The following is a 23,927-nucleotide window of genomic DNA, read 5'->3' as shown; positions in this document are numbered from 1 at the left end:
CTGGTAGCTGCTGAGGCCAGAAGAGGGTGTCTGGTGCCTTGGAACAGGAGTTACAGTTTTGAGTCACCATGTGGGTGCTAGGAATCAAACTTGATTCTTCTGAAAGAATAGCCAGTGCTCTTAACCGCTGAGACAGTTTTCCACCTTTCTTATTTAGTGTTTTTTTGTTTTGTTTTGAGATAGGGTATCACCTTGAACTTACTATGTAACCTAGGTTGACCTCAAACTCAAGATCCTGCTGCCTCCACCTCTTGAATTTGGGGATTACAGGTGAGGTGGCTATCGTGCCTGGCTGCTTGGTAGTTTCTCAGTTGTCCTATTAGTTTATCCCAGGCCGGCTCCCAATAGTATGTGGCTACAGAGAACTTGAGTATTGGGATTATAGGTGTGCATCACTACAACTGGCTGGTGTTTGTTCTTACCAAGCTTCAACTTCCTCTTTTGTGGAATGGAGATGCTTATCTCCCAGAACTCCTGTGAGAATCACACTGACACCCTCTGGGGAGAAGGGGCTGGGAGGTCATGCTGAGAAAACACATTATAGACTAGGCATGGTGATACACACCTGGAACCCCAAGCACAGCAAGATGATCTGGAGTTTGAGGCTGAATCAGGGTGCAAGTGAGACCCTGTTCGAAAAGATAAAAAAAAATTATCATCACAATAAACCAAGCTCTCTATCTTCAAGTGTGTGGGGCTTTACTAGAAATTGTCAAACTACTGGGGGAATCCTTTCTCTAGTTTCTATATCTGTAAGTTGAGTATATATCTACTTTGAAAGGTTGTGTCCTCTGGATAAGTGATCCTTGAGCAGAATCTTTGCACTGTTCAGTTAACAGTAGTCCTGGTTTAAAAGTGGTGGCTATATGGTAATTAGCTAATAACAAGAGCTGTGTAACTAGAATTGGGATGTCTCCTTTTGTAGCTGTGTTAGCATATCAAAGCACAGTGTACACAGCTTCCTTCTTGGCACCCTGGTAATGTAATACCAAACAGAGGCACACCCCTTTTTGAGTACTTGTAGGTAACTATCAGATCAGCCTGTCAAAGCACTAAGTCATGTAGAAGCCAGGGGTTGTAGGAATGAATGGGATGCTAAGGCGGCTATGATTCCGTGTGTCCACGTGGTAGATTCATATTAGGCCTGTTAATGTACACAGTGGACTGGGGGCCAGAGTCACAGGTCTTAGTGGTGTTCTGCATGGTGATGTGAACAGAACAAGCAGGAGAGAGATTACAGCAAAATATTTATCATTCCTCTTGCAGTCTATATCCGCACGAGATGAAAATCTCTCAAAAACCATGTTTTTGCCCCTGGCAGAGAGGATGGTAGAAAAAATGGTGAAAGAGGACAAGATAGAAGCTGAAGCTGAAGTGAGTATACGCCCTTACTCCATTTTCCAATTGTGACAACAATGTCCACTTTATAGCTGGTGACCCTATCTGGGCCTTAGGTAAAAAAGACTTGCCTGACTCAGCTAAGGATCATGAAACCGAGCTATCTCTGAAAAGTGCTCTCTGTTAATTAAGATGTGTGTGGAAAGGAAAAGTCGTCGACACAGTTCTGTTAAATAATTGTAATGAGTACACAGATGCTTGTATTCCTGCTTGCTTCTCAATGCTGTAACTGTTTGTGTCTTCTACAAGGTTGAACTTTATTATATGATCCTGGAACGCTTGGGGAAGTACCAGGAAGCCCTGGATGTCATTAGAGGGAAATTAGGAGGTAATTTAAAAAGTTTCCTGTTTTGTTTTTAATTTGAAGATGAAACTTACTTGTGGTTGAAAAGTTCCCATACAGTCATAAAAGTCCTATAACTTTGCTATATACTTCTATGTTCTAAACATAGGGGTTTTTGTAGTATTTATTGAGCTGTACATTTTTGTCTGCTCCCCTCCCTCCCTTCCTTCTCTTCTCCTCCCTCCTCTTCTACCCTATCCTGTGAGCCCCACGCTCCCAATTTACTCAGAAGATCTTGTCCTTTTTTCTCTGTAGATCTATGTATATCCCTCTTAAGGTTGTGGTTTTGTTTTTGTTTTAAAGATTTATATTTATTTAGTACTTTTACAGTGTTCTGCCTGCATGTATGCTTACACGCCAGAAGGCGGATCCTTTATGGATGGTTGTGAGCTACTATGTGGTTGCTGGGAATTGAACTCAGGACCTCTGGAAGAGGAGCCAGTGCTCTCTACAGCCCTGTAGGCTGGTTTCTAAACTTATGTTTAAACTATTAACAGTATTTTCATCCCAAGCACTTAGGAGCCAGAGGCAGGCTTGGTCTACATAGTGAGTTCTAGGACAGCCAGGGCTGTGTAGAGAGACCAACCCTGTCTCAAACAGTAACACTTTTTTTTAATTAATTCTTTGAGAATTTCATACAAGGTAATTTTGATTGTATTCATTTTTTACCCTCTTTCAACTTTCCCTAGGTGTTCCCCACCTCATTATCTCCCTACCACCACCTTCCTGCCCCCAGTTGCTTCCATTGAGCCCAGTTTGTGCTTCCCATAAACTCCTGGGTTTAACTTTTTTTTATTTTGTTTTGTTTTTCAAGACATCCTGGGAATGGTGTTCTCTGTAGACCCATACTCTTCTGCCTCCCAAATGCTGGGACTAAAGGTGGGCACCACTATGCCCAGCTCCGGTTAAACAACCCCCCACTATTTATTTATTTATTTATGAATTTTCAAGACAGGGTTTTTCTGTGTTGCTCTGGTTGTCCTGGAACTCACTCTGTAGACCAGGCTGATCTCAAACTCAGAGATCTACCATGTCTGCCTCCTAAGTGCTGAGATTAGAGGTGTATGCCACCATCGCCTGGCCATTTTACTTACTTTTATTTTATAGGTATGGGTGTTTTGCCTGACTGCATGTCTGCAGTACTCATTTTTCAGAAGTGTGTCAGTTGAGGTTTCTGAGTCCGGATATGTTGTATTCTACATGTATCTATCACAGCTCAGTGTGGATCTTCAACCATTATTTAAATTTATTGTAGGAAATGTTTCTATTTAGGAAAAGGATCTTTGTAAGATAGTAGAGTGTATTATTTTAAGAGTTAGTTTCTTTTCTTTTGTGTTTTTGGTTTTTTTTAAATATTTATTTATTATGCATACAATATTCTGTCTGTGTATGTCTGCAGGCCAGAAGAGGGCACCAGACCTCATTACATATGGTTGTGCCAGGAATTGAACTCAGGACCTTTGGAAGAGCAGGCAATGCTCTTAACCACTGAGCCATCTCTCCAGCCCTTGTTTTTGTTTTTTGAGACAAGGTTTCTCTCTGTAGTTCTGTCTTAGAACTAGCTGTGTAGACCAGGCTGACCTCGAACTCACAGAGGTCCATCTGCTTCTGCCTCCCTAGTGCTAGAAGTTTATTTTCTTGAGGGAGCCAACAAATAGGACCCCCCCCCCCGCGATTGGATTTTATTCCGGTAGACATGAAACTAGCCAAACTTTTATACTTTTTGTTGTAGATAAGTTGACAAGTGAGATTCAGAGTCGGGAAAACAAATGCATGGCCATGTACAAGAAGCTGAGCAGGTGGCCAGAGTGCAACGCCCTTTCCCGACGGCTCCTGTTGAAAAAGTAAGTAGATGGCCACTGCTTGTGAGCTGAGAGCCTTGGAAGGTTTCCAGGCCCCCGAGACTGATGCTGGTCTGTGTTGTGAGAGTTCTGGGTATGTTAGAAGTTTTCAATGAGCTTTATATTTTGAAAGTAACTCCTAATGGGGCCTGGGAAGTGGTGGATAAGTTATTTCTTAAGGATTAGCGTGGAGTTACTGTATTACTTTTTGTTTGTTTTTGTTTTTTGAAACAAGGTTTCTCTGTGTAGCTCTGGCTGTCCTAGAACTAGCTTTGTAGACCAGGCTGGCCTGGATCTCTGTGAAGAGATCCCCCTGCCTCTGCTGTGATAATAGGCGTGTGCCATCACCACCTAGCAAGTTTCTGTGTCATATTTGACACTGGCCTTAAAGAGGCTTCCCTCTCCATGCCAGTTCCTAGTTAGGAAGAGCTCATTGGGTAATTATATGTTTTTTTTTTTTAAGATATATTTATTTATTATGTATATAACATTCTGCCTTCATGTGTGCCCGCACGCCAGAGGAGGGCGCCAGATCTCATTACAGATGGTTGTGGGCCACCATGTGGTTGCTGGGAATCGAACTCAGGACCTCTGGAAGAGCAGTTAGTGCTCTTAACCACTGAGCCATCTCTCCAGCCCCCGTAATTGTATGTTTTGAAGTTAGTCTTTGAGTATCTAGAAAGCCCCAGGCTCTGACAGTCTCCACAGTGCCATCTTGGGGGGTCCTGGTATACGTGGGCATGACTTAGAAAATTGGTTGAAGTCATAGTACCTAAGGAACCTTATCACGACTTGAGTTTAATACTATGTGCATCATTCAATCTGATTTTAGCTCAGATGACTGGCAGTTCTATCTGACTTATTTCGATTCTGTCTTTCGACTGATTGAAGAGGCCTGGACGCCTCCTGCTGAAGGGGAACAGTAAGTTGTCATCTTTTTTACTTTCTTAACATTTTTTTTTTAAATAAGGAGTGATATGTGACGTAATTGTAAGATGTTTCCAAAAATTTCATTTTATTTAACATATATTAATTTGCCTGCATGTATGTGTATATATGTGTGTGTGCGCGCGCGTGTCCATGTATGTATATATATATGTATATCTGTATGTTTGTATATATGTTTACTGTGTTTCTACTTAGTGCGCAGGGGGCAGAAGAGGGCATTGAATCTCTTGGAACAGGAGTTATTGACTGGTGTGAGCTGCCATGTGGGTACTGGGAATTGAACGCCTGGAAGAGCAATAGTGTTCACAACTGATGTACCATCTCTCTAGCCTTCAGGTTATACTTTAAGTGGTTTTGTTTGGGCAGCTTGCATTAAGTGACCCCAAATGGTTGTCATCTTTGAGGTACAGGTTCACTTTCTGTGGACAGGTAGTTGACCCTAGGGCTTACACTGGTATGCAAGGCTTCTTAGCACTGAACTTTATTCCCAGGATAGTGACTTCTATTTTGCCTTAGCCCGAGTGCTGGGATTACAGGCATATGTCAGCATGTCCGTTTTACAGTGGTACTTTTGAGTGTGATGGAGCAAAAGGACTTTATGTTATGCTTTATCACTCCACAAATACATTCTTTTTAAACAGTCATTTTGTTTTACTGTAATAAACACATGTGCCCTGTAAGACTCATTTTAGTCCCCATGTGGTATTTAGTCCCACTTAACCTGTTAATGTAAAAATAAATCCTCACAGCCTCTTGCCTCCCCACTGGCTTCTATCCTTTGTTAACACAGTGCTGTGTACTGAGAGTGGGATTAGATCAGACATGCTGTTGTGATGTCTTCCTCCCTAAATATGTGTAGGCTCTTTCATATGTGGTAGATGTAAGTCTGTTTCATTTTTTTTTTTTTTTTGAGTGGCTCAAGAGTTATCTTTGAGAGATGTTTCTTGATCCATTAATGTCTCTGCTGTTGATTGCAGTTAGGTTATTAGCAGAAATTTTTCTTCTCCCCTTTTATAGCTGATATGAAGAAAAAAATATTGAATCTTTAAAAAACAGGGTTTTGTTTTGTTTTGTTTTGCTTTGCTTGCATTTTTGAGACAGGGTTTCTCTTTAGTAGCCCTGGCTGTCCTGGAACTCTTTCACTCAGTAGACCAGGTTGGCCTCGAACTCAGAGAACCACCTGCTTCCTCTGTGCTGACATTAACGGTAGGGGCCACCACCTTCTGGCCAAAAACCAATTTTTGTAAAAGCTTCATTTAACCAGGCATATTGATTGACACCCTTAGTCCCAGTACTTGGGGCACTGAGAAAGCAGAAGCGGGTGGATCTCTGAGTCCAGGGCTGGCTTGGTCTGCAGAATGAGTTCTAGTACAGCCAGGGCGACATAGAGAAACCCTGTCTCGAACCAAAACAACAAAAAAGCTTTATTTATTTGTGTGTGTACTTGTGTGCCACCCCAAAGGTCAGAGGACACCTTGTGGGAGTGAATACTCTCCTACTATGTGGGTCCTCATTCATAGAGGCAATTTGACTGCTGAGCCGTCTTGCCACCTTTAAAGAGGTGAGGGTGATTTGTTAATCTACAGTATTCAGAAGTCAAAGTGAAGAAGAATTTTATAGCTTGTTACTTGTTAGATTAGGCTCATGGCTTTCTCATACCTGCTTGACCTCGTGTGGGTTGCGCCCCTTCACTGCCTTGCTAAGGACTGCCTAGCCCTCTAATCATGTGAAGCAAGTGATTTCTCACTAATCCACTCTGCTAGCCATTTGCTTTTTTTAGGGGGGTGGGGTTTGTGACAGGGTCTCTAGACCTAGCTGTTCTGGAACTGTGTAAACCTGGCTGGTTTAGAACACATAGAGATCTGTCTGCCTCTTCCTCCCAGGTACTCGGAGCCCTTGACTTTTTGAGGCAAGGTCTTCATGTGCAGCCATTGCTGACCTTTGCTTAGTCTCCTGCTATCTGCTAGAGGCGTGGGTTGTAGCTGTGTCACCTACCACACTCTGTCACTGTTCTTTTATTGCTGTTTTTGTTGTTTATAGATAGCACACTACGGTTTCTTAAGATCAGTCTCTCTTGGCTTCAACTTTATGGAGCCTGTTGGAGGCAGTAATAGTGCCTTGTGTTTCCTTCAGCTCCTTAGAAGGGGAAGTACACTGCTCTGCAGAAGACGCTGTGAAGTTTATAGAGGATCGGATAATGGAGGCATCACAAAATGCCAGGCATGTCCGAGGCCCACACCTTGCTAAGTTGGAGCTCATCAGGCGCCTGCGAAGCCAAGGTTGTAATGACGAGTACAAGCTGGGTAAGAATAATTGGCCATTGGGGGGCACTAGAGAAGATGAGGGATACGCTTCAGATCTTGACTTCAGTCCTCATTATCAATGCGCTTATTATCTGAAAATAATTACTAAAGATGGCTTACTTACAAAAAAAATCCATCTTCCACACATATTCCGTTTGGCTTTATTTTATTTATTTTACATACCATCCACTGTCGCCCTTCCCTCCTCTCTTCCCATTCCCTCCCCCATCGACTTAGCTTTTTATATTAGTGTATCTGTTTAGTCCATCTGGTCTTAAAGAGAAATTTCCAGTCCTGCCCTTCTGAATATTTCTCAGAGTACTTGAGTATTCTTTCTGATTTGCGTTTTTTTGTTAATGGATCTCATTCAGTAGCCCAAACTTACCTGGAACTCAGCCTCCCAGTGTGAGCCTACCTTTCATTTATTCATTTATTCTTTCATTTATTTATTTATTTATTGAAGGTGGGAAGGGTAGCCTGGAGCTTGCTGTAAAATTGAGAATAACTTTAAAGTGACCCTCCTGTCTCAGCCTCCCAAATGCTGGGTTTACAGGTGTGCCCACCATACATAATTCTTGTCTTTTTGGGACCAGGTTTCTCTGTGTATACCTGGCTATCCTGGAACTCGCTATATAGACCAGGCTATCCTCAAACTCAGAGATCCTTCTGCCTTTGCCTCCTGAATGCTGGGATTAAAGGTGTGTACCACTACTACCTAGCAACACCATACTTAACTCTTATTTCTTTATCTTTTATTGTGTTTTGTCTTTTATATTTTGAGACAGAGAGTGCTGGACTTAAAGGTGTGTGCTACTGTGACTGGCTTCAGGCAAAGTTAATTTGTTTTTTTTTTTTTTTTTTTGGTTTTTTCGAGACAGGGTTTCTCTGTGGCTTTGGAGCCTGTCCTGGAACTAGCTCTGTAGACCAGGCTGGTCTCGAACTCACAGAGATCCGCTTGCCTCTGCCTCCCGAGTGCTGGGATTAAAGACATGCGCCACCATCGCCCGGCAGGCAAAGTTAATTTGAAGGAAACAGACCAGTCTGAGTAATGAGTAATGTAGTGTCCTCTCTTGAAGGTGACCCAGAAGAGTTAATGTTCCAGTATTTCAAGAAGTTTGGGGATAAGCCATGTTGCTTCACAGACCTGAAGGTGTTTGTTGACCTCTTGCCTGCTGCCCAATGCACACAAGTACGTGTCTCTCAGAGTTCTGTTAGTGTCCAGAGTATCTGTGCATGTACACTAGTGCAGGAAAGGCGATATAGTAAGTGCCTTGCAGCCACAGTGCTTGGTGAGGTCTAGAACCAGTGGAAAATCACACTTGGACATCTCACCTGGCTCAGATTTCTCACCTGTCAATAGGATCTTAATTTTTCTGCGAAGGATCATGTGGCCCAGGGTCTTCCTTCCTTTGCCTTCAAACATTGGGATCAGGTGTGAGCCTTTACACCTGACTGATGTCATCTAGAGGCTAAGCAGTTTCAAGTCAAGCTACTCTGGCACTTGTGTGGCATGTATATCTTGCTGTGTCTTTACACATTGGAGAGCCATACATAGGACTTCCCTAGACCAGTGGCTCTCAACCTTCTAACACAGTGACCTTTTAATACAGTTCCTCGTGTTGTGGTGACTTCCAGACATAAAATTATTTCATTGCTACTTCATAACTGCAATTTTGCTACTGTTATGAATCGTCAGTATATATGTGTTATACGACCCCCAAAGGGGTTGAGAACCACTTCCCTAGACTGTTTCATACTCAGAAGTATTTGGTGCATGTTCCAGAGCTGACCTTGGTCATAGGCAGTTGGAGTCCTTTTATCTACTGGGGAGCAATGTGACTGAGGTAGGATAGGACACTATGTGCAGAGATAAAGGCATGAATAAACCCATATCTGCCATCCACTGGTTTACTAGTAACCCTGTGGCAAAGCTTGATGACTGGAAAGGAAGTCTTATTGTGCTAGGGCTGCTGCCATGTGGCCTACCATAAAGCCTTCTGTGCCCATGACGAGTAAAGTGGACTGAGCACAGTGGAATGACTGTATCTTCACTCCACCAGGACTTAGTACTTTGACAGACTTAGGTGACTCATCTAGGACACATGTGTATCCATGCCTTTAATCCCAGCTCCCTAACTAATAAGGATCCATTAGTCTCAATTGAGTTCTGAAAGACTCTTCATTCTTGTTGTCTAAGTGGAGCTGTTTTTGTGGTGTTTGTGTACAGAGTTCAGGGGTATGACTTCTTGGGTAAATTGTAACATGCAGAAGGGAAGACCATAAGTATTAAAGATGAGGTCTTTGGGGGCTGGAGAGATTGGCTCAGCGATTAAGAGTGCTGCCTGCTCTCACACAAATCCAGGTTCAATTCCTACCATCCACTTGGTGGTTCACAATTACCTGAACATTGATCTGGTGACGACTTCTGGCTTCCATGAATACACGCAATGTAGTACATACCACATGTACAGGCAAAACATCCACACACATAAAATAAAAGTAAAGGGGTGGGAGGATTTCCTGTGGCTCAGTTTGCATAGCCATGCATGATCTAGGCGTGCAGCACCATACCTGGTCTTTGAGAGCTAGAGGTTGGACAATATAGCTGTGGGGGGTAGAGATAGCTGGTACAGGAATCCCATAGAGCATCTCAGGTGTCCCAAACACATCTGCATTGTGTGGCCTTTGTTCTTCCTCTCTGCAGTTCATTAATCAGCTTCTTGGAGTTGTTCCATTGTCAACACCAACAGAGGACAAACTTGCCCTGCCAGGTGACATCCGTGCCCTTCAGCAGCATCTGTGTGTCGTGCAGCTGACAAGGCTCCTTGGCTTGTACCACATCATGGATAAGAACCAGAAGCTGGGTGTGGTCAGAGAGTTGATGTTAAGGTACCAACACGGACTGGAGTTTGGTGAGTAGCCATTCAGATGTGTGTGTTGCCCGTGTCCTCCCCACCCTCCTGCCAGTTCTGCTAAGACCGAGAAGTCAGTATGTAAAGTACCTAGAGCACACTCCTCTAGTGCATATACTAGGCATTTTATCAAATGCTTCCTCAATCTGAGTAATTCTCAGAAACCTAGTTAGGCTAACAGGTGTTGTCTACTCCTCCTGAGCAGCCAGACTATTCCATGGTTCTTAAACAAGTTGTATGACTTGTGAGGATTTTTGCGCTTGTGAGCTGTGGCCTTATGTCTTCACAACACTGCAGGAAGCAGAGTAGTGTAGTGTGAATTGTAAGGTAATGTTTAGTGCAGAAGCAGGGACTCTGGCTGGCTGGCTGTAAGCCACTCAGTAGAGGTGTCACTTGAGCACCACTGTGCTTTAAGAACCATTTGATAGGAGGGTTGATACAACATTAGTTAAGCTGAGGCTCTGGTTCTTTTCTTCACCTCAGACTTCTTAGATCTTTCCCTTTGTAAAGACTGGTGTATGCACCTTCTCCTCTGGAATGTTCTGTTCCAGCTCAGTGTGACTTATAAGCGATTTGGTTTGTGTTCTCACCTCCCTTCCTTCTATACATCCATTTTTTTCTTGCCCTCCTTTGTGGTGCCAGGGATTGAAGCCAGTTGCTTGTGCATGCTAAGCAAGTACTTATGTTCATGCTACATCCCGTTTTTATGGCTTGTATTTTTCTTCGGTACAGGCCCTATTCTTTTTTATTTATTTGTTTTTGTGTTGTTTTTCGAGACAGGGTTTCTCTGTCTAGCCCTAGCTGTCCTGGAACTTACTCTGTAGACCAGACCAGGTCAGCCTCAAACTCCAGAGATTGTCTGCCTCTGCCTCCTGAGCAGAATTAAAGACGTGTACCACCACTGCCCGGCTTACTCATCCTATTCTTACTTTCTTTTTTCTTTTCCTCTTTTTCTGCCTATCATTTTTCCTCAAAAGTAAACAAAAGTCTCCTGTCGCAGCACTTTATGAGTAATTATTAAAAATAGGCGTGTTTTTTTTTTTTTAATCCTTCCCCTAGGGCGCTCTTGTTTGAAGACAGAGTTGCAGTTCTCTGATTATTACTGCCTCCTCGCTGTCCATGTGCTCACTGATATATGGAGAGAAGCAGGTAAGGATACCGGTGTCACCTCCATGGGGGTTTGCTGGTGATGGAGGCCACACTGTGGAAACTCTTAGCACTGAACCTTGGGCCCAACTCAGCAGCTATCTCATTGGTTTCTAAATTTATCTGCATAATGAACGATCACTCTGATTTAAAACTAGAGTTAAGATATAACCACACTGATTTAAAAGGCAGATGGGCAAACCCACAGAACACAAAAACCCTCTTTTTATTTATTAATGTTTAAAAAATGATTTTTCTGCCAGATGGTGGTGGTGGCAGCGGTGTATGCTTTTAATCTCAGCATTTGTGAGGCAGAGGCAAGTGAGTTTGAGGCCAGCTTGGCCTAAAAAGTCAGTTCTAGGACAGCCAGCCAGGGCTAAAGCCTGTCTCCATAAACCACACACATAAAAGATATTCTGTGTCTCTCCTCTCCTCTCCTCTCCCCTCCCCTCCCCTCCCCTCCCCTCCCCTCCCCTCCCCTCCCTCTCTCTCTCTCTCCTCTCTCCGCCTGGAACTCAATATTAGACCAGACTGTCCCTAGAACTGAGAGCCGCCTGCTTCTACCTCTCATGTGCTAGGATTAAAGGTGTGCGCCACCACATAAGCTTCTTTATTTTTTTAATTTAATTCCGTGTGTTTATGTATGACATGTGGACACAGATGTTTCATGGGTCACGTGTCAGAAGACAACTTGCCAGAGTCATTTCTCTCTTTCTACCCTGTGGGACCCAGGGATTGATTTCAGCTGCAGGCTTTGGCAGCAAGCACTTTTATTTGCTGAGCCATCTCTCTAGTCCTAATAGCAGTTTTTTGTTTTGTTTTGTTTTTTTTACAGTATCAAATGTAATATTTTTTTTCAAAGATTTATTTATTTATTATGTATACAACATTCTGCCTTCATGTATGCCCGCATGCCAGAGGAGGGCGCCAGATCTCATTACAGATGGTTGTGAGCCATCATGTGGTTGCTGGGAATTGAATTCAGGTCCTCTGGAAGAGCAGCCAGTGCTCTTAACCACTGAGCCATCTCTCCAGCCCCCTCAAATGTAATATTTTTAGTAGGATTGTATATGGAATAAAAATGATAACTTGTAGGGTCTTGGGACAATGCTGCAGGGGTGGGGGCATCTAGCAGATTCTAGTTCTTCTAAGTCCCTCTCTTCTCAGAATCCAAGATTCTGTGAGGTTCCATGATTTCCCTCTCTAGATCTACACGTCGTCTTCTTGCACAGCTGTATTTAATTACTGATAGAACTATTGAAGGGCTTTGTGATCAAGGAAATCCCCTGTTTTGATTGCAGGTCTGCATCTAAAATTTGTATGCATCCAAAATTATTCAAAGACTAGTCAAGGCAGGCGATTGATTTTGGCAGGTTCCCTAAAGATGAGTGGATAATGATGTGTTTTGATTCTAGGTGAGGAGACTGCTGTGTGGCAGGCCCTGACTCTGCTAGAAGAAGGCTTAACCCATAGCCCATCCAATGCTCAGTTCAAATTGCTGCTTGTTCGAATCTACTGCATGCTGGGTGCATTTGAGCCAGTGGTGGATCTTTACTCCAGCCTTGATGCTAAGCATATCCAGCACGACACCATTGGGTTGGTAGTATATACTCTGAATACTGTGCAGACAGCCTAGGAAGCTCACTTATAGGTGATAACAAAACAGCACTCTAGACACCAGTCACTACTGTGACCCTCTGCAAAGCACGAGGGACTTATATCTCCAAGCATTACAGAGTTTACAGCTTCAATCATACACACACTATTTTGAAGTTGCTACTTCTCCCTGCTGTTGGCACTGACCCAAAGTATCCCTTTGAGTTTGAGTTTTGGCTATGCTATGCAATTACTAATGGGCATTTTCTATTTACATTTAGGAAGAGAACACCATGTTCTCTGACCAGCTTTATTTTTCTCTTATTGTCAGGTGTAAAGAAAGAACTCTGTTCATTTTCTTTTAATTTGATCCTGTGAACTAGATCATTCCACTGGCAGTGTTTTTTGTTTGATTTCTTTTATGCCCTGCTCTTTCTTGGCACTTAATATTTTGACAGTAGAATGAGGTAACTGTGACATGTTTTTTTCTTTCCTTCCTACCTAGCTATCTTCTGACCCGATACGCTGCATCCTTGGGTCAGTACGCTGCTGCCTCCCAGTCCTGTAACTTCGCACTCAGGTTTTTCCACTCCAACCAGAAAGATGTAAGTGAAACCCATTGGTGCTGTAATTTACTGCTGATTGACATGGTTCAGAGTGCACTCCCTAGGGTCACAACATGCATATCACATGACACCATGCTCTGTTGCTGGCAGGTGCCCTTAAGCTGAGTTTAATCATCCTAGACCATATGTAGAGCTATTTGCATTTGTTCAGTGTGCATGCATATAATTGAATTTTTGGAAGTTTACATTTCTAACTGGGCATTAAGAGACTAAGAAGTTTTTTGTCTGCCAGCTTTGTTTCAAATGCTATTCAGAGACTTTTCAAGATTAGAAGAAGCAAGAGGTACCAACCAACAGCCACCCCTACTACATTTAAGGAGCAGTGAGTTAGAGCTGCCTTGGAGGTGAGGGTGGACTGTGTGCACTCACCCTGCTGCTCACTTTTGATCATTGGGTTAAAGAAGGTCTCAGGGCATCCAGGTGCTCTCAGCTGATGGTTTGCAAAACTGTCTGGGAGCTTGTGTTCAGAGAAGGTGTGTTGTTAGAGTGGCCCTTGCTGCTGTCCTTCCTGTGTGGTGGCTAAGCCTTACTTCCTGGAGTTTGGCTATGCCAGCCTCAGCCTGTAGCTTTCCATTTTTTTGGTCTCTTGGTACGGAGTTTTTGAGTTTTTTGAGGAAGTCACCATCTGAGATTTATCTTGACAATACTCTTGAGTCCTTTGCTTTAAAGTCACTCCTGTCATCCACTTGATTCTTGAGAGGTGTTTTGGAGACTAGAGAAGTAGGGTAGAGGCGCTTCTGAGTAGTCTGTACTTTGAGTTGTAGGTGTGCTGTAGCAGAGGACAACTCCAATCCCGGAGAAGGCTAACCCCTCTGTCTCAGCCCTTACCATCAATGGAAGGGATTGGTATCTGTGGAGACTTTCTTCCTGATGAGAGAGAAGAGGGTATCTGCATCTAAGCCTGTTGCTTTCAAGGTGCCAGCTTGGCATAGAAGCAGAAACCTTGTCTCAGACACTGGGTTAAATGCCCGCTGTAACTATCATTTGAGTGAATCTGTGATTACCCTCCTCTTTTTTTCAAGGAATTTACAGTTTTTGAAAACTGTTTCCTCAAGTCTCATTATTTTATCTCTTCTTCCTATATTTATAAGGAAGAGGTTAAAGACATTTCATTTACTGAAGACTTAAAATTTGAGACAGGGCCTTGCAGTGTAGGTGAGGCTGGCTCTAAACTTCCTCTCTATCTTCTTGCCTGTCCTCAGAGGGGTCAGTGTTTTGCTAATAGTTGATTATGAATCATTGAATAGCTGATTTATGCAGCTAAATGTGCATGATATTGAGCCTGATAAATGGTTGGCATCTTATTGATCAGGGAGTAACAGTCCCCTTCTTGAGTGCCACTTTTAACCATTCTAACCTGACCTGAGGCAGCTGTGCCTGTGTCCCCAGTAAGGAAATGGAACCCTGCACCTGTTATCTCTGCAAAACCCAAACTCCATGTTTTGCAGCTTTCATTCTTTGGTTTTGGGAATGTCCCAAGTGCTTTTTCTCTTAGGCGGCTAAGGTATTTCATTTCTAATTCTTCAACTTAGCACTTCTTCAATAACAAACACTCTGTTGTACAGGGGCTTTGTGCTGTGGGATGAAAATTATCTTTGGATGTCTGTCTGTTGTCATCGTACTTGGGAATCAGTGTTAGGTTTCCTCATTGTCAAAAGTCACTTAAATGTTCATGGTTTTAAAAGCTTGCTTTTTGGTGACAGAGACATGGCACAGTGGTGAAGAACTTGCTGGACTTGCAGTGGGCCTGAGTCTACATCAGGCAGATCGTGACCATTTGTAACTCTAGGTCCAAGGGATCTGCCCAAACACACATCACAGAAATAAAAATAATAAAAATCTTTTTAAAGTTCTTTTTGAAATCTCTGATTTAGGTATTAATAAAGGTCATTTTTAAAGGTCTGATACCCATGTATTTTACTGATTTTTCACAGCGACTCGGGTTCATTTCAGTGGTCTTTTGGGCATCTAATTAGCCTCGTTGGTGCACAAATGAATGGCAGTAGCTGTGGATGCACACTTTGGTCAGTAGTCTTTAGTGTGCCTGTGGCTTCTGGTTTGGGTGTGTTCCACGAGGCACAAGGCCTCATCAGTGATGTTCTCAACCTCCTGGTTATTCCCTGGGCCCTTGGCTAGCTCTGCAGAGTCACTTTACTGTGGCATTTAAGGACTATCTCAGGCAGATGGACAAACTGCAGCTGTTCCTGGCTTGTTACAAACTATACTTAACTCCTGGTTGCCCCTTGTTTCTCTCTTTGAAAAGCTGTTGTCTTTTTCACAAGTGAAGTTCCATGGGCCACTTAGACACTGAGGCTCCCACTGAGGGAAGGCTGGGTCTCATGTTGGAACTACATTCTGTCTAGAACCACCCCACGTCCTATTTCTATCCTGAATTGTTGGAAGTGTTGTCAAGCTGTAGGTTCCCATTTCAAGGGTCAGCAGCCAACGTCTTCTAAGTTGGGGACTGTAGGAGAGAAGGATGTGATAAGTGTGGGCCTCTTGATGGGGCATGCAGTTGTCCTCAGTCAAGTTGGCAGGTAATCCTAAACCCACAGGATCACACGTAATCTTTTTAATTTTCTTGTGTCCGTCCGTCTTTAATCTCTCCAGATACTGCAGGCAAACAGCTGGCCGAGGTGTCCCCTGGGGGTTTAAAAGCCGCATCGAAAGCAGTTGACTTAGCGCCCGTGGTGCAACCCCACGGCCTGAAATGAACCCTGCGAGGCTGTGTATCAGAGGGTATGTTGTTGACTATTGGCCTATTTTTCTACTGGGCAAATTACTCAGGCATAGTGGAAATGGGGGCAGAGCAAGCAAACTAAGGCTCGGCAAAAGACTGGCTTTCCAGAAAGTGTCTTGAGGCAGACATCAGCATTGAGCTAAACACTTCCTTGGCCCACAGGGCTGATCTCTTTTCTGATCCTGGTGGCTTCGACCCACTTTGTGAAATGTTCTTCCCTGAGATTTGCTTCTGTTGCACCAGTACTTCATGAAGAATTCTTTGTCCTGCCTTTGTTCTGCAGCATTTCATCTGATGATTTTAATCTGTAACTAAAATACACGTGTGAGCGCTGCCTTCCCTTAGTTGTCTATGGTGATTTCTAGCAGTTTTGTGTGCTCAGGAATCTTGGTTCTTGACATCTTCCTCAGAGTAGATGGCATTCCTGTTGATGGGTCTCGTTGTTTGGTGTCTTCTGTCCTTCTGAGAAGCTTATCTGCCTTGTGTCTGGTACCGTATTGAGAAAGAACCACCCAAGGAGCAGTCTCTTTCTGAAGGAGAGGGTTTCATTTGGAACCCATAGGGTATGCCTGTGTAGTTATGGCACCTTTGAATGCTTTCTGCAGAGCATAGTTTGTGTTAGGATTGTAGGATACATAAGCTCCATTCCAGAATGGCATTTGCCAAATTTTTGGCTGTTGTGATAGAACATCCTCTAAGTCCTGCTGTCATGAATGACATGAGTGCTACGACATGGCTGGAGATGGCTGTAGCCACTTCAGGCTAGCATTGTAGTGGAGGAGACATTTGACTCATCTGCAGAAGGAAATAAAAGTAGTGTTATTCATTCATGGCTGGGATTGCGCTGTGTGGCCAGACCTTCTGAGCCTGGACCAGAGCCTCTGTTGTAGTTTGAATATTTAGTTGGCTGGCAAGCTTTGCTTACATTGGCTGACCTGTGCAAGTATTTATACCAAGGTGGTGTCTTTCCTTCTCAGACCTCAGAATACATTATTCAAGCTTACAAATACGGTGCATTTGAGAAGATTCCAGAGTTTATCGCTTTTAGGAACAGGCTGAATAATTCTCTCCACTTTGCACAAGTGCGCACTGAACGGATGCTCTTAGACCTTCTTCTTGAAGCAAACATGTAAGTATGTGATGAGAGGCCAAGTGGGACCAAGGGGCCAGATCAGATGGTCTTAGTTGTCAGTAGCTGAGTTAAGGGTAAATGGAGGATGAGAAGAGAAGAAGCTGCAAATGGAGACACAGAGCCTTGACCCTGTCATGGAGAATGCTGGAGGGCTGAGACTATCTCAGATCCAGTAGAGCCTCCCCTTCCTCTCTAGATAGGCTTCAGGAACAGGGCAGGTGCTTGTCCACTGTATTCTGCTGAACTCCAAAAATCTTTTGCTTGCTGTCATAACTTGTCTCAGTTCTATTTGACCTTATATAAGACCTTGTTTTCTAATGTAAAACCTTTCTCTCTTTCCAGTAAAAGAAAGTCCTAGCTAATGTTGTCATAATTATATTGTTTTAGAAATAAGACCTTAGGGCTGGAGAGATAAATAGCTCTGGAGTTCCAATCCCCAACATCCAAGTAAAAAGTCTAGCATGGCCGTGCATGCCTGTAATCCCAGCCAGGAGGCCCAGTGCTGGCAGAAGGATCCTTGAGATTCACTGGCCAGCCAGGCAATCGGTGAGGTCCAGGTTTGGTGAGATATCTATCTTCCAAAACAAAATAGAGACAAACAGAGCAGGACATCTGATGTAAACCTCTGGTCGCCCCAGGCATACACAGTGACGCAGTCTTCTTGCATGTGCAACATATAACAGATGCGTGCACATATGCACAGGTACAGTCAAAGCAAACTTTCTGTATTACAGATCAACTAGCTTGGCAGAAAGTATCAAATCAATGAACCTGAGGCCAGAGGAAGATGACGTTCCATGGGAAGATTTGCGAGACAACAGAGACTTGGATGTTTTCTTTAGCTGGGATCCAAAGGACAGGTATGAGGAGCTCAGCTCTGAAGAGTCAGCGTGCATCTAAAACTTTTTAAAAGTTTCTCTTTTACACAAATATACATGTTCATTGTTGGAGCACAAGTGCACAGCACATCCCACCCCAGCGCTGGGCCTGCTAAGTTTATGTCTGTTCATGGCATGTATGACTTTCAGGTGATTCAAGGTGCAGGATGCAGTTCCCTAGTCATCTAAGAGGAAGGTAGAAAATATTTTTATGTGATATATTGGCTTTTCTAGCACTTCGTAGAGGCTTGTAATCTCCCTTAGGTTCTAAAGGGTTATGGCACATTGACAGGGGTGTGTGTGTGCACACGTGCACATGTGCATGTGTTTGTGCATGTATCTGGTATTTGTATACAGAATTACTTATTTCTTTTTAACAGTACAAAAGGTTGTAATCATATCAGTGTTTATTAGCCAGGTGTTGTTCACACCTGGAGGCAGAGGTAGCAGAACTCTGAGGCCAATCAGTTTTAGGACAGCCAGGGCTACATAGTATGATTTTGTTTCAGGGAAAAAAATAACTTAAAAATACTTAATTGGTGTTCTATTCTAAGCCACATGCAAACATGAATAGCCCTGGCAAGTCAAAAAACTGAAGGACAAATCATGTGCTGCCCTCTGCCCACTCAGCAACATGTAGTTGAGCCAGCCCTCTGCTCTGCCTATTTCTCATGTACGTTTTAGAGCTGACAGCTTACTCTGGACTTGTGGCTTCTGAGGTGAAGGTGAAGATGCAGACTTCTGGTGTGTACTCGGGCACTCAGGTTTCTCACTGGTGATAGTGAGTGGAAAAAGGGAGAACCCCAGACAGAGAAGAATTAGTGAATGTACCATAGTGTCTATTTACTGTCCCCTTTGCTGTCCCCTAACTTAATTCCGCTAAGCTTCATGTCCTGTTGCTTCTCTCAGATGGCTTCTCAGTATCTCTCTGGTCATATCCCTGTGACGAGGTCAAATGAACGCCCTGTGTTTTTGGGTGCCAAAAAAACTGTTAGCAGTCCAGAGCAGTGAGGTGAGAACTGTGCTCCCTTTGTGACTAATTGTGGCCTGGACAGTAAACTCTCTGGATCCAGTTTATCTGCTGAATAACCAACAGTTTGGTTTAAAATCTTTCCGAGAGCCTGGCTTGCTGGTGTACACCTGTCTGTGATTCCAGCTCTTAAGAGGCAGGTGAATCAGGAGTTCAAGGTCATCCCTAGTTACACAGCATGTTCAAGCCCTATATCAATGAGATAATCACAAGACCATCCTGTGATTCTTTGAAAAGCAACTTCTCAGCCACCAGAAGAGCTGCATTTGCCATACTCTTGAGCGTACTTCAGATTGCTAGCCTTTATGTCCTGTCTTCAGAGGGGGCAGGGGGGCCAGCAAGATAGTTCGGTGGTTAAAGGGACTTGCCATCAACCTGAGTTCAATTCTTGGGACCTTCCTGGTGGAGAAGAAAACCATTTTCTGGCCTCCATGTGCATGCATGAAGTATGTAAAGAGGAAGGGTAAATAGTGACAGAAGCCACAGGCAGGGCTCTCAATTCCACAAACACAGTGTGCCTACCACATTGGGCCCTAGAATTGGAGCTGGGGCATAAAGATAAGCAAGGCAGCTCAAAGGGTGACAGTCCAAGGAGACATGGTATGAAGGGAGGTAGTAGTAGTACAGGGAACCCACTGCCCTCTCCAGTATAGGCATGGAAATTAAAAGTTTTTTTTTTTTAAAGGAATATAAGGAGTTGTGCCCACAAAAGTTGAGAAGAGGTTGGAATGGGATTCACTAGACGATAGTAAGGTATAGATCCTGATGTGGTGGCATACTGCTGGATCCCAGAACTTGAGAGGCAGGGATGTAGAAGGATCAGAAGTACAAGGTTATCTTTGAATATATAGCAAGTTTGGCTGTAAGAGACCCTAACTCAAAAAAAAATTAAATATTAAATACACATTTCTTCATTTGTAGTGACCTCCTTTATAAAGAGTTCATAGTGAGCAAAATCAGCAACTAGGAACTACTTAGGTGAGGCTTACTACCACCAGGACTTGTTTTCTAGGGATGAACATCTGTGGTCAACATTGGCTGTGTGGGAACATGATTATTGTCTTGTTTTTAATTGACATGTAAAATTTATATGGAATTGATAATCATATTTCAGTACTTAAAATGCAGCATATTTACTTTAGGGTCTGTATTAGGAAGCTAATGCATAGGCATGTAAGCCCTGTATGAGAGGGCTTTGAATACTGATTTGTAGGTTGCCACGACTCACCGAGTAAACTGGCAGAAAGACTGTAGTTGCTGTACTGCAGCACTAGGGTTCATCCCAGCAAAAGCTACATGGTAGGATAGACCCAGCCTGGGACACTGATTTCTCCTCCCTCCACTTGGGGGAGCATCATCTAGGAGAGAGATGGTGCCATCACACAGTTTGTGCTGTTTCTGCTTAGGGCAGCTCAGTGTCCAAGGTTTTTAGCAGCTGGCTACATCATACGCTGTTCAGCATGTTCCAAGGTTCCAGGCTTCCAGTAGAAAAGATGTTCACCATACACAAGTGGTGTGTTCTTATAGTCTGGCCACAGGAGCTGCTCTTGTTAAGTGATGATTGGAGTACAAGCTGTCAGGCATCAGTTGAAGGCTATCCTTGCAAATAGATCCTCTGCCATTAAATAAATACAGTACAAAAGTAGTACAAATCAGTTGGGTTGGCCATCTATGCCTTTAATCCCAGCACTTAGAAAGACAGACAGGTGGATTTAGCAGGACCCTGCCTCATATACATACACACACACACACACACACACACACACACACACACACACATATATATTACCAAATACATGTATAATATATGTGTTTGCATATATGTAATTTTTTTGGTGCTATTTGGAATACAACTTGCAAATGGTAAGGATATTCTGTGCCAACAAATTGAGCCCCAGTACAGTTTATATACTTATATAACTTTTGTATAGAGAAGTCTGAAGGGGTTTGTGTGAGTTTGTGGACTCTTGAGTGTTTGGGTAGCTGGGTTCTTTATTACCACTTGTTTTTCTGGCATTTCAGCTTTTTTGTGTCACTCGTGTTTTAATCAGAGCAGATGCTCCGAGTGGGGAGATGGCCCTGTTGGTAAGGTTGCCATGGCCAGCTTACCTGGTAAAGCAGGCAGCAATCAGATGTTTGGCCTGAGGCAGAAATTGTACTGAGGTTTCTTGATGGGTGAAAGCAAATGCTCAAAGCTTTGAAGGCAACAGGCTGAGTAAAATGGATGGTCTGGGGATGTTTTTGTTTAAGGAATGTTTCTGAAGAGCATAAGAAACTCTCCTTGGAGGAGGAGACCATGTGGTTAAGAATTCGCACCTTAACGTTGAGACTGATCAGTGGACTTCCAAATCTTACCCACCCTGTGGAGCCAAAGAACTCAGAGAAGACCTCGGAGAATGGTGTATCCTCCCGGATTGACATTCTTCGTTTGCTCCTCCAACAGCTAGAAGTGGCCGTGGAGACGGGGAAGCGGTTTATTGAGAAAGAAATTCAGGTATCAACAAGTATTTGCTGTCAGAGGCTCAATAATTATTTCAGCAATTGTCTTTTAATGCATAATGAAGAGCACATTTTGCTCAATTTGTGGCGCTGTGAGAAAGAAGGATTTAATGGTCTTGAGCCATTTCAGGGTTTTGCTCTGTCTAGACTCATCAGTCAGGAAAAGCAAAATAACATTTTGAGGGTGTTTTGTTTTTTTTTTTTTTTTTGGTTTTTTGAGACAGGGTTTCTCTGTGGTTTTGGAGCCTGTCCTGGAACTAGCTCTTGTAGACCAGGCTGGTCTCGAACTCACAGAGATCCGCCTGCCTCTGCCTCCCGAGTGCTGGGATTAAAGGTGTGCGCCACCACCGCCCGGCTGTTTTTCTTTTTTTGAGATGGGGTTTTGGTGTATAGTTCCGGGTGGCCTTTAATTTCAAGTCTTTCTGCCTCAGTGTTGGGACTACAGGTACACACCACCATGCTCTACTAATACACATGGCCTTTTGCTGTTAATTGTGGGAGTTGGTTACTAGTTTTCTTATTAGTGAATTTTTATTACGTTTTATCCAAACAAGTCCTGTTTTCACACTTTTTGTGAATTAAGGGTATGATTTTTCCTCTTTTTTCAGTATCCTTTCCTTGGGCCTGTCCCCACCAGGATGGGCAGGTTCTTTAGTTCTGGCTGCTGTCAGTGCCTGGTCCGCTCCTTTCACCTTGTCAATGATGTCTATGAGCTCGATACCAGTGGTTTAGGTAAGTGTGCACAGGCGTGTGTTAATTAGACTCTTATTAAAAATTATAATAAGTGAATAAATATTGAAATGTTAATGAGATTCTAAATTTATGGGGGATCAAAAATAACCATAGGCTGAGCCCCCACCCTTAGGCTTCCTTCAGAGCTGCAGCATTTGGGACACAACTGACCAGTCCTACTAGAGAGCCTGAGATAGTTCTTAGAGGAGCAATCATTGTCCCTCTTCCCTTCACTGTTCTGCCAACCCCTTGGCCATGTCTGTCTTTCAGTAGTGGGATTACATGCATGCTGTTTTCAGGAGGAAAAGGCCCTTATCATGACTTGGTTGTTGATTTGAGTTTGCTATTGCTTTTTAGAATTCTTATTACTTTAAGTTTTTACTTTATTATTTTCTGCATATGGGTGTTTTACTTGTGTGCATTTCTGTGCATCATGTGTGCCTGGTGCCCTCAGACACCAGAAGTGTGTGTGGGAGGATCTCCTGAAACTGAAGTAACAGTTGTGAGTCACTTAAGTGCTGGGGATTGAACCTGGTTCTGCAAGAGCAGCCAGTACTCTTGACTACTGAATCTTCTTTTCAGCCCCAGCTTTTAATTATGTGTGTTGGGGTATGTACGTTATGGCAGGTGCCTGTAGAGACCAGAGTTACCAGTTTCCCTGGAGTTGGAGTTACAGCTGTTGTGAGCCTTCTGAAATGAGTGCCAGGAACTGAACTCAGGTTCTCTGTAAGAGAGAGATTGTATGTACTTCTCTAAGCCCTAAGCCCTCTCTCCAGACCTGCTATTGCAGTTTTCATTGTTTATTGTGTGTGAGTGTGCAGATATGGATGTGCCGCAGTGTTCACGGAGAGGTCACAGGACAACTTATAGGAGTCCGTTTTCTCCTACCATGTGGGTCCCAGGAGTCAAATTCAGGTCCGGAAGCTTGATAACAAATACCTTTTCCAGCCCACTGGTGTTTTCACCATGGCTTGTGGGCTGGCCTTGAACTCAGTTCTGCTGACTCAGTGTCTTGGGTGCTGAGATCACAACTATGTGCAGTCATGCCCAATCTGCTTCTTTATCTTTCTACAAAAATGAATGTTGGTTGTTGTTTGTTTTTCAATTTTAGAGGGTACACTGGATATACAGGAACGAATAGAAAATAGTCTTGCAGCTTTACTAGAACTATTGAAAGGTAAGTTCTGACTGCAGATTTCTGAATTGGGCTTGCATGTCTGAAAGTGGCTCAGTGTTTAAAAATAATATAAACACATCCAAAGATTTGGAAATAATAAGCTTTTTTCTTTTTAAATTTTTTTTGAGTTGAGGTTTCTCTGTGTAGCCCTGGCTGTCCTGGAACTCGCTCTGAGACCAGACTGAACTCACAGAGATTCACCTGCTGATGCTGGGATTAAAGGCATGCACCACCACTGCCTGACATTTTTTGGAATCTTCTTTTTTGTTTTGTTTTTTCGAGACAAGAGTTTCTCTGTGTAACAATCCTAACTGTCCCGGTACTAGCTCTTGTAGATCAGGCTGGTCTCGAACTCACAGAAATCCGCCTGCCTCTGCCTCCCGAATGCTGAGATTAAAGGCGTGCGCCACCACCGCCCGGCCCGGCTCATATTTTTGGAACCTTAAAAAACTAAATTTTCACTATTCAAAACTAACAGTTGTTTGTTGTTAAGTGTTTGAGATGGGCATCATGTGTATTCCAGGCTTGTCTCACACTCACTCTGCAGTCCAGGATGGTTTTGGCGTTCTCCCTTGTGAGTGCTGGGATTACAGGCATGCAACAGTACCATGCCTTAAAGTTAAATT

General features: G+C 43.4%; 1 protein-coding gene across 2 annotated transcripts in view; it reads left to right on the top strand.

The window, feature by feature from the left end:
* Naa25 (N-alpha-acetyltransferase 25, NatB auxiliary subunit) overlaps nt 1-23,927 on the top strand; it is a 54,860-nt gene that overhangs the window by 19,754 nt on the left and 11,179 nt on the right. For both annotated transcript variants that reach the window (XM_041648375.1, XM_041648377.1), the window contains 15 exons: nt 1,267-1,374; nt 1,648-1,726; nt 3,474-3,585; nt 4,415-4,504; nt 6,664-6,833; nt 7,910-8,022; nt 9,538-9,745; nt 10,805-10,894; nt 12,307-12,487; nt 12,993-13,092; nt 16,831-16,982; nt 17,720-17,845; nt 21,144-21,387; nt 22,001-22,124; nt 23,236-23,301. In XM_041648375.1, coding sequence (XP_041504309.1) covers nt 1,267-1,374; nt 1,648-1,726; nt 3,474-3,585; nt 4,415-4,504; nt 6,664-6,833; nt 7,910-8,022; nt 9,538-9,745; nt 10,805-10,894; nt 12,307-12,487; nt 12,993-13,092; nt 16,831-16,982; nt 17,720-17,845; nt 21,144-21,387; nt 22,001-22,124; nt 23,236-23,301 — 1,963 coding nt within the window. The remainder of the gene's footprint in view (nt 1-1,266; nt 1,375-1,647; nt 1,727-3,473; nt 3,586-4,414; nt 4,505-6,663; nt 6,834-7,909; nt 8,023-9,537; nt 9,746-10,804; nt 10,895-12,306; nt 12,488-12,992; nt 13,093-16,830; nt 16,983-17,719; nt 17,846-21,143; nt 21,388-22,000; nt 22,125-23,235; nt 23,302-23,927) is intronic.

Source organism: Microtus oregoni, unplaced genomic scaffold (assembly GCF_018167655.1).
Source record: "Microtus oregoni isolate MIOR12 unplaced genomic scaffold, Mior012 000003F_ref0000135, whole genome shotgun sequence".
In the NCBI taxonomy this organism is placed as follows: Eukaryota; Metazoa; Chordata; class Mammalia; order Rodentia; family Cricetidae; genus Microtus; species Microtus oregoni.
This window is presented reverse-complemented; position numbering and strand designations above follow the sequence as displayed.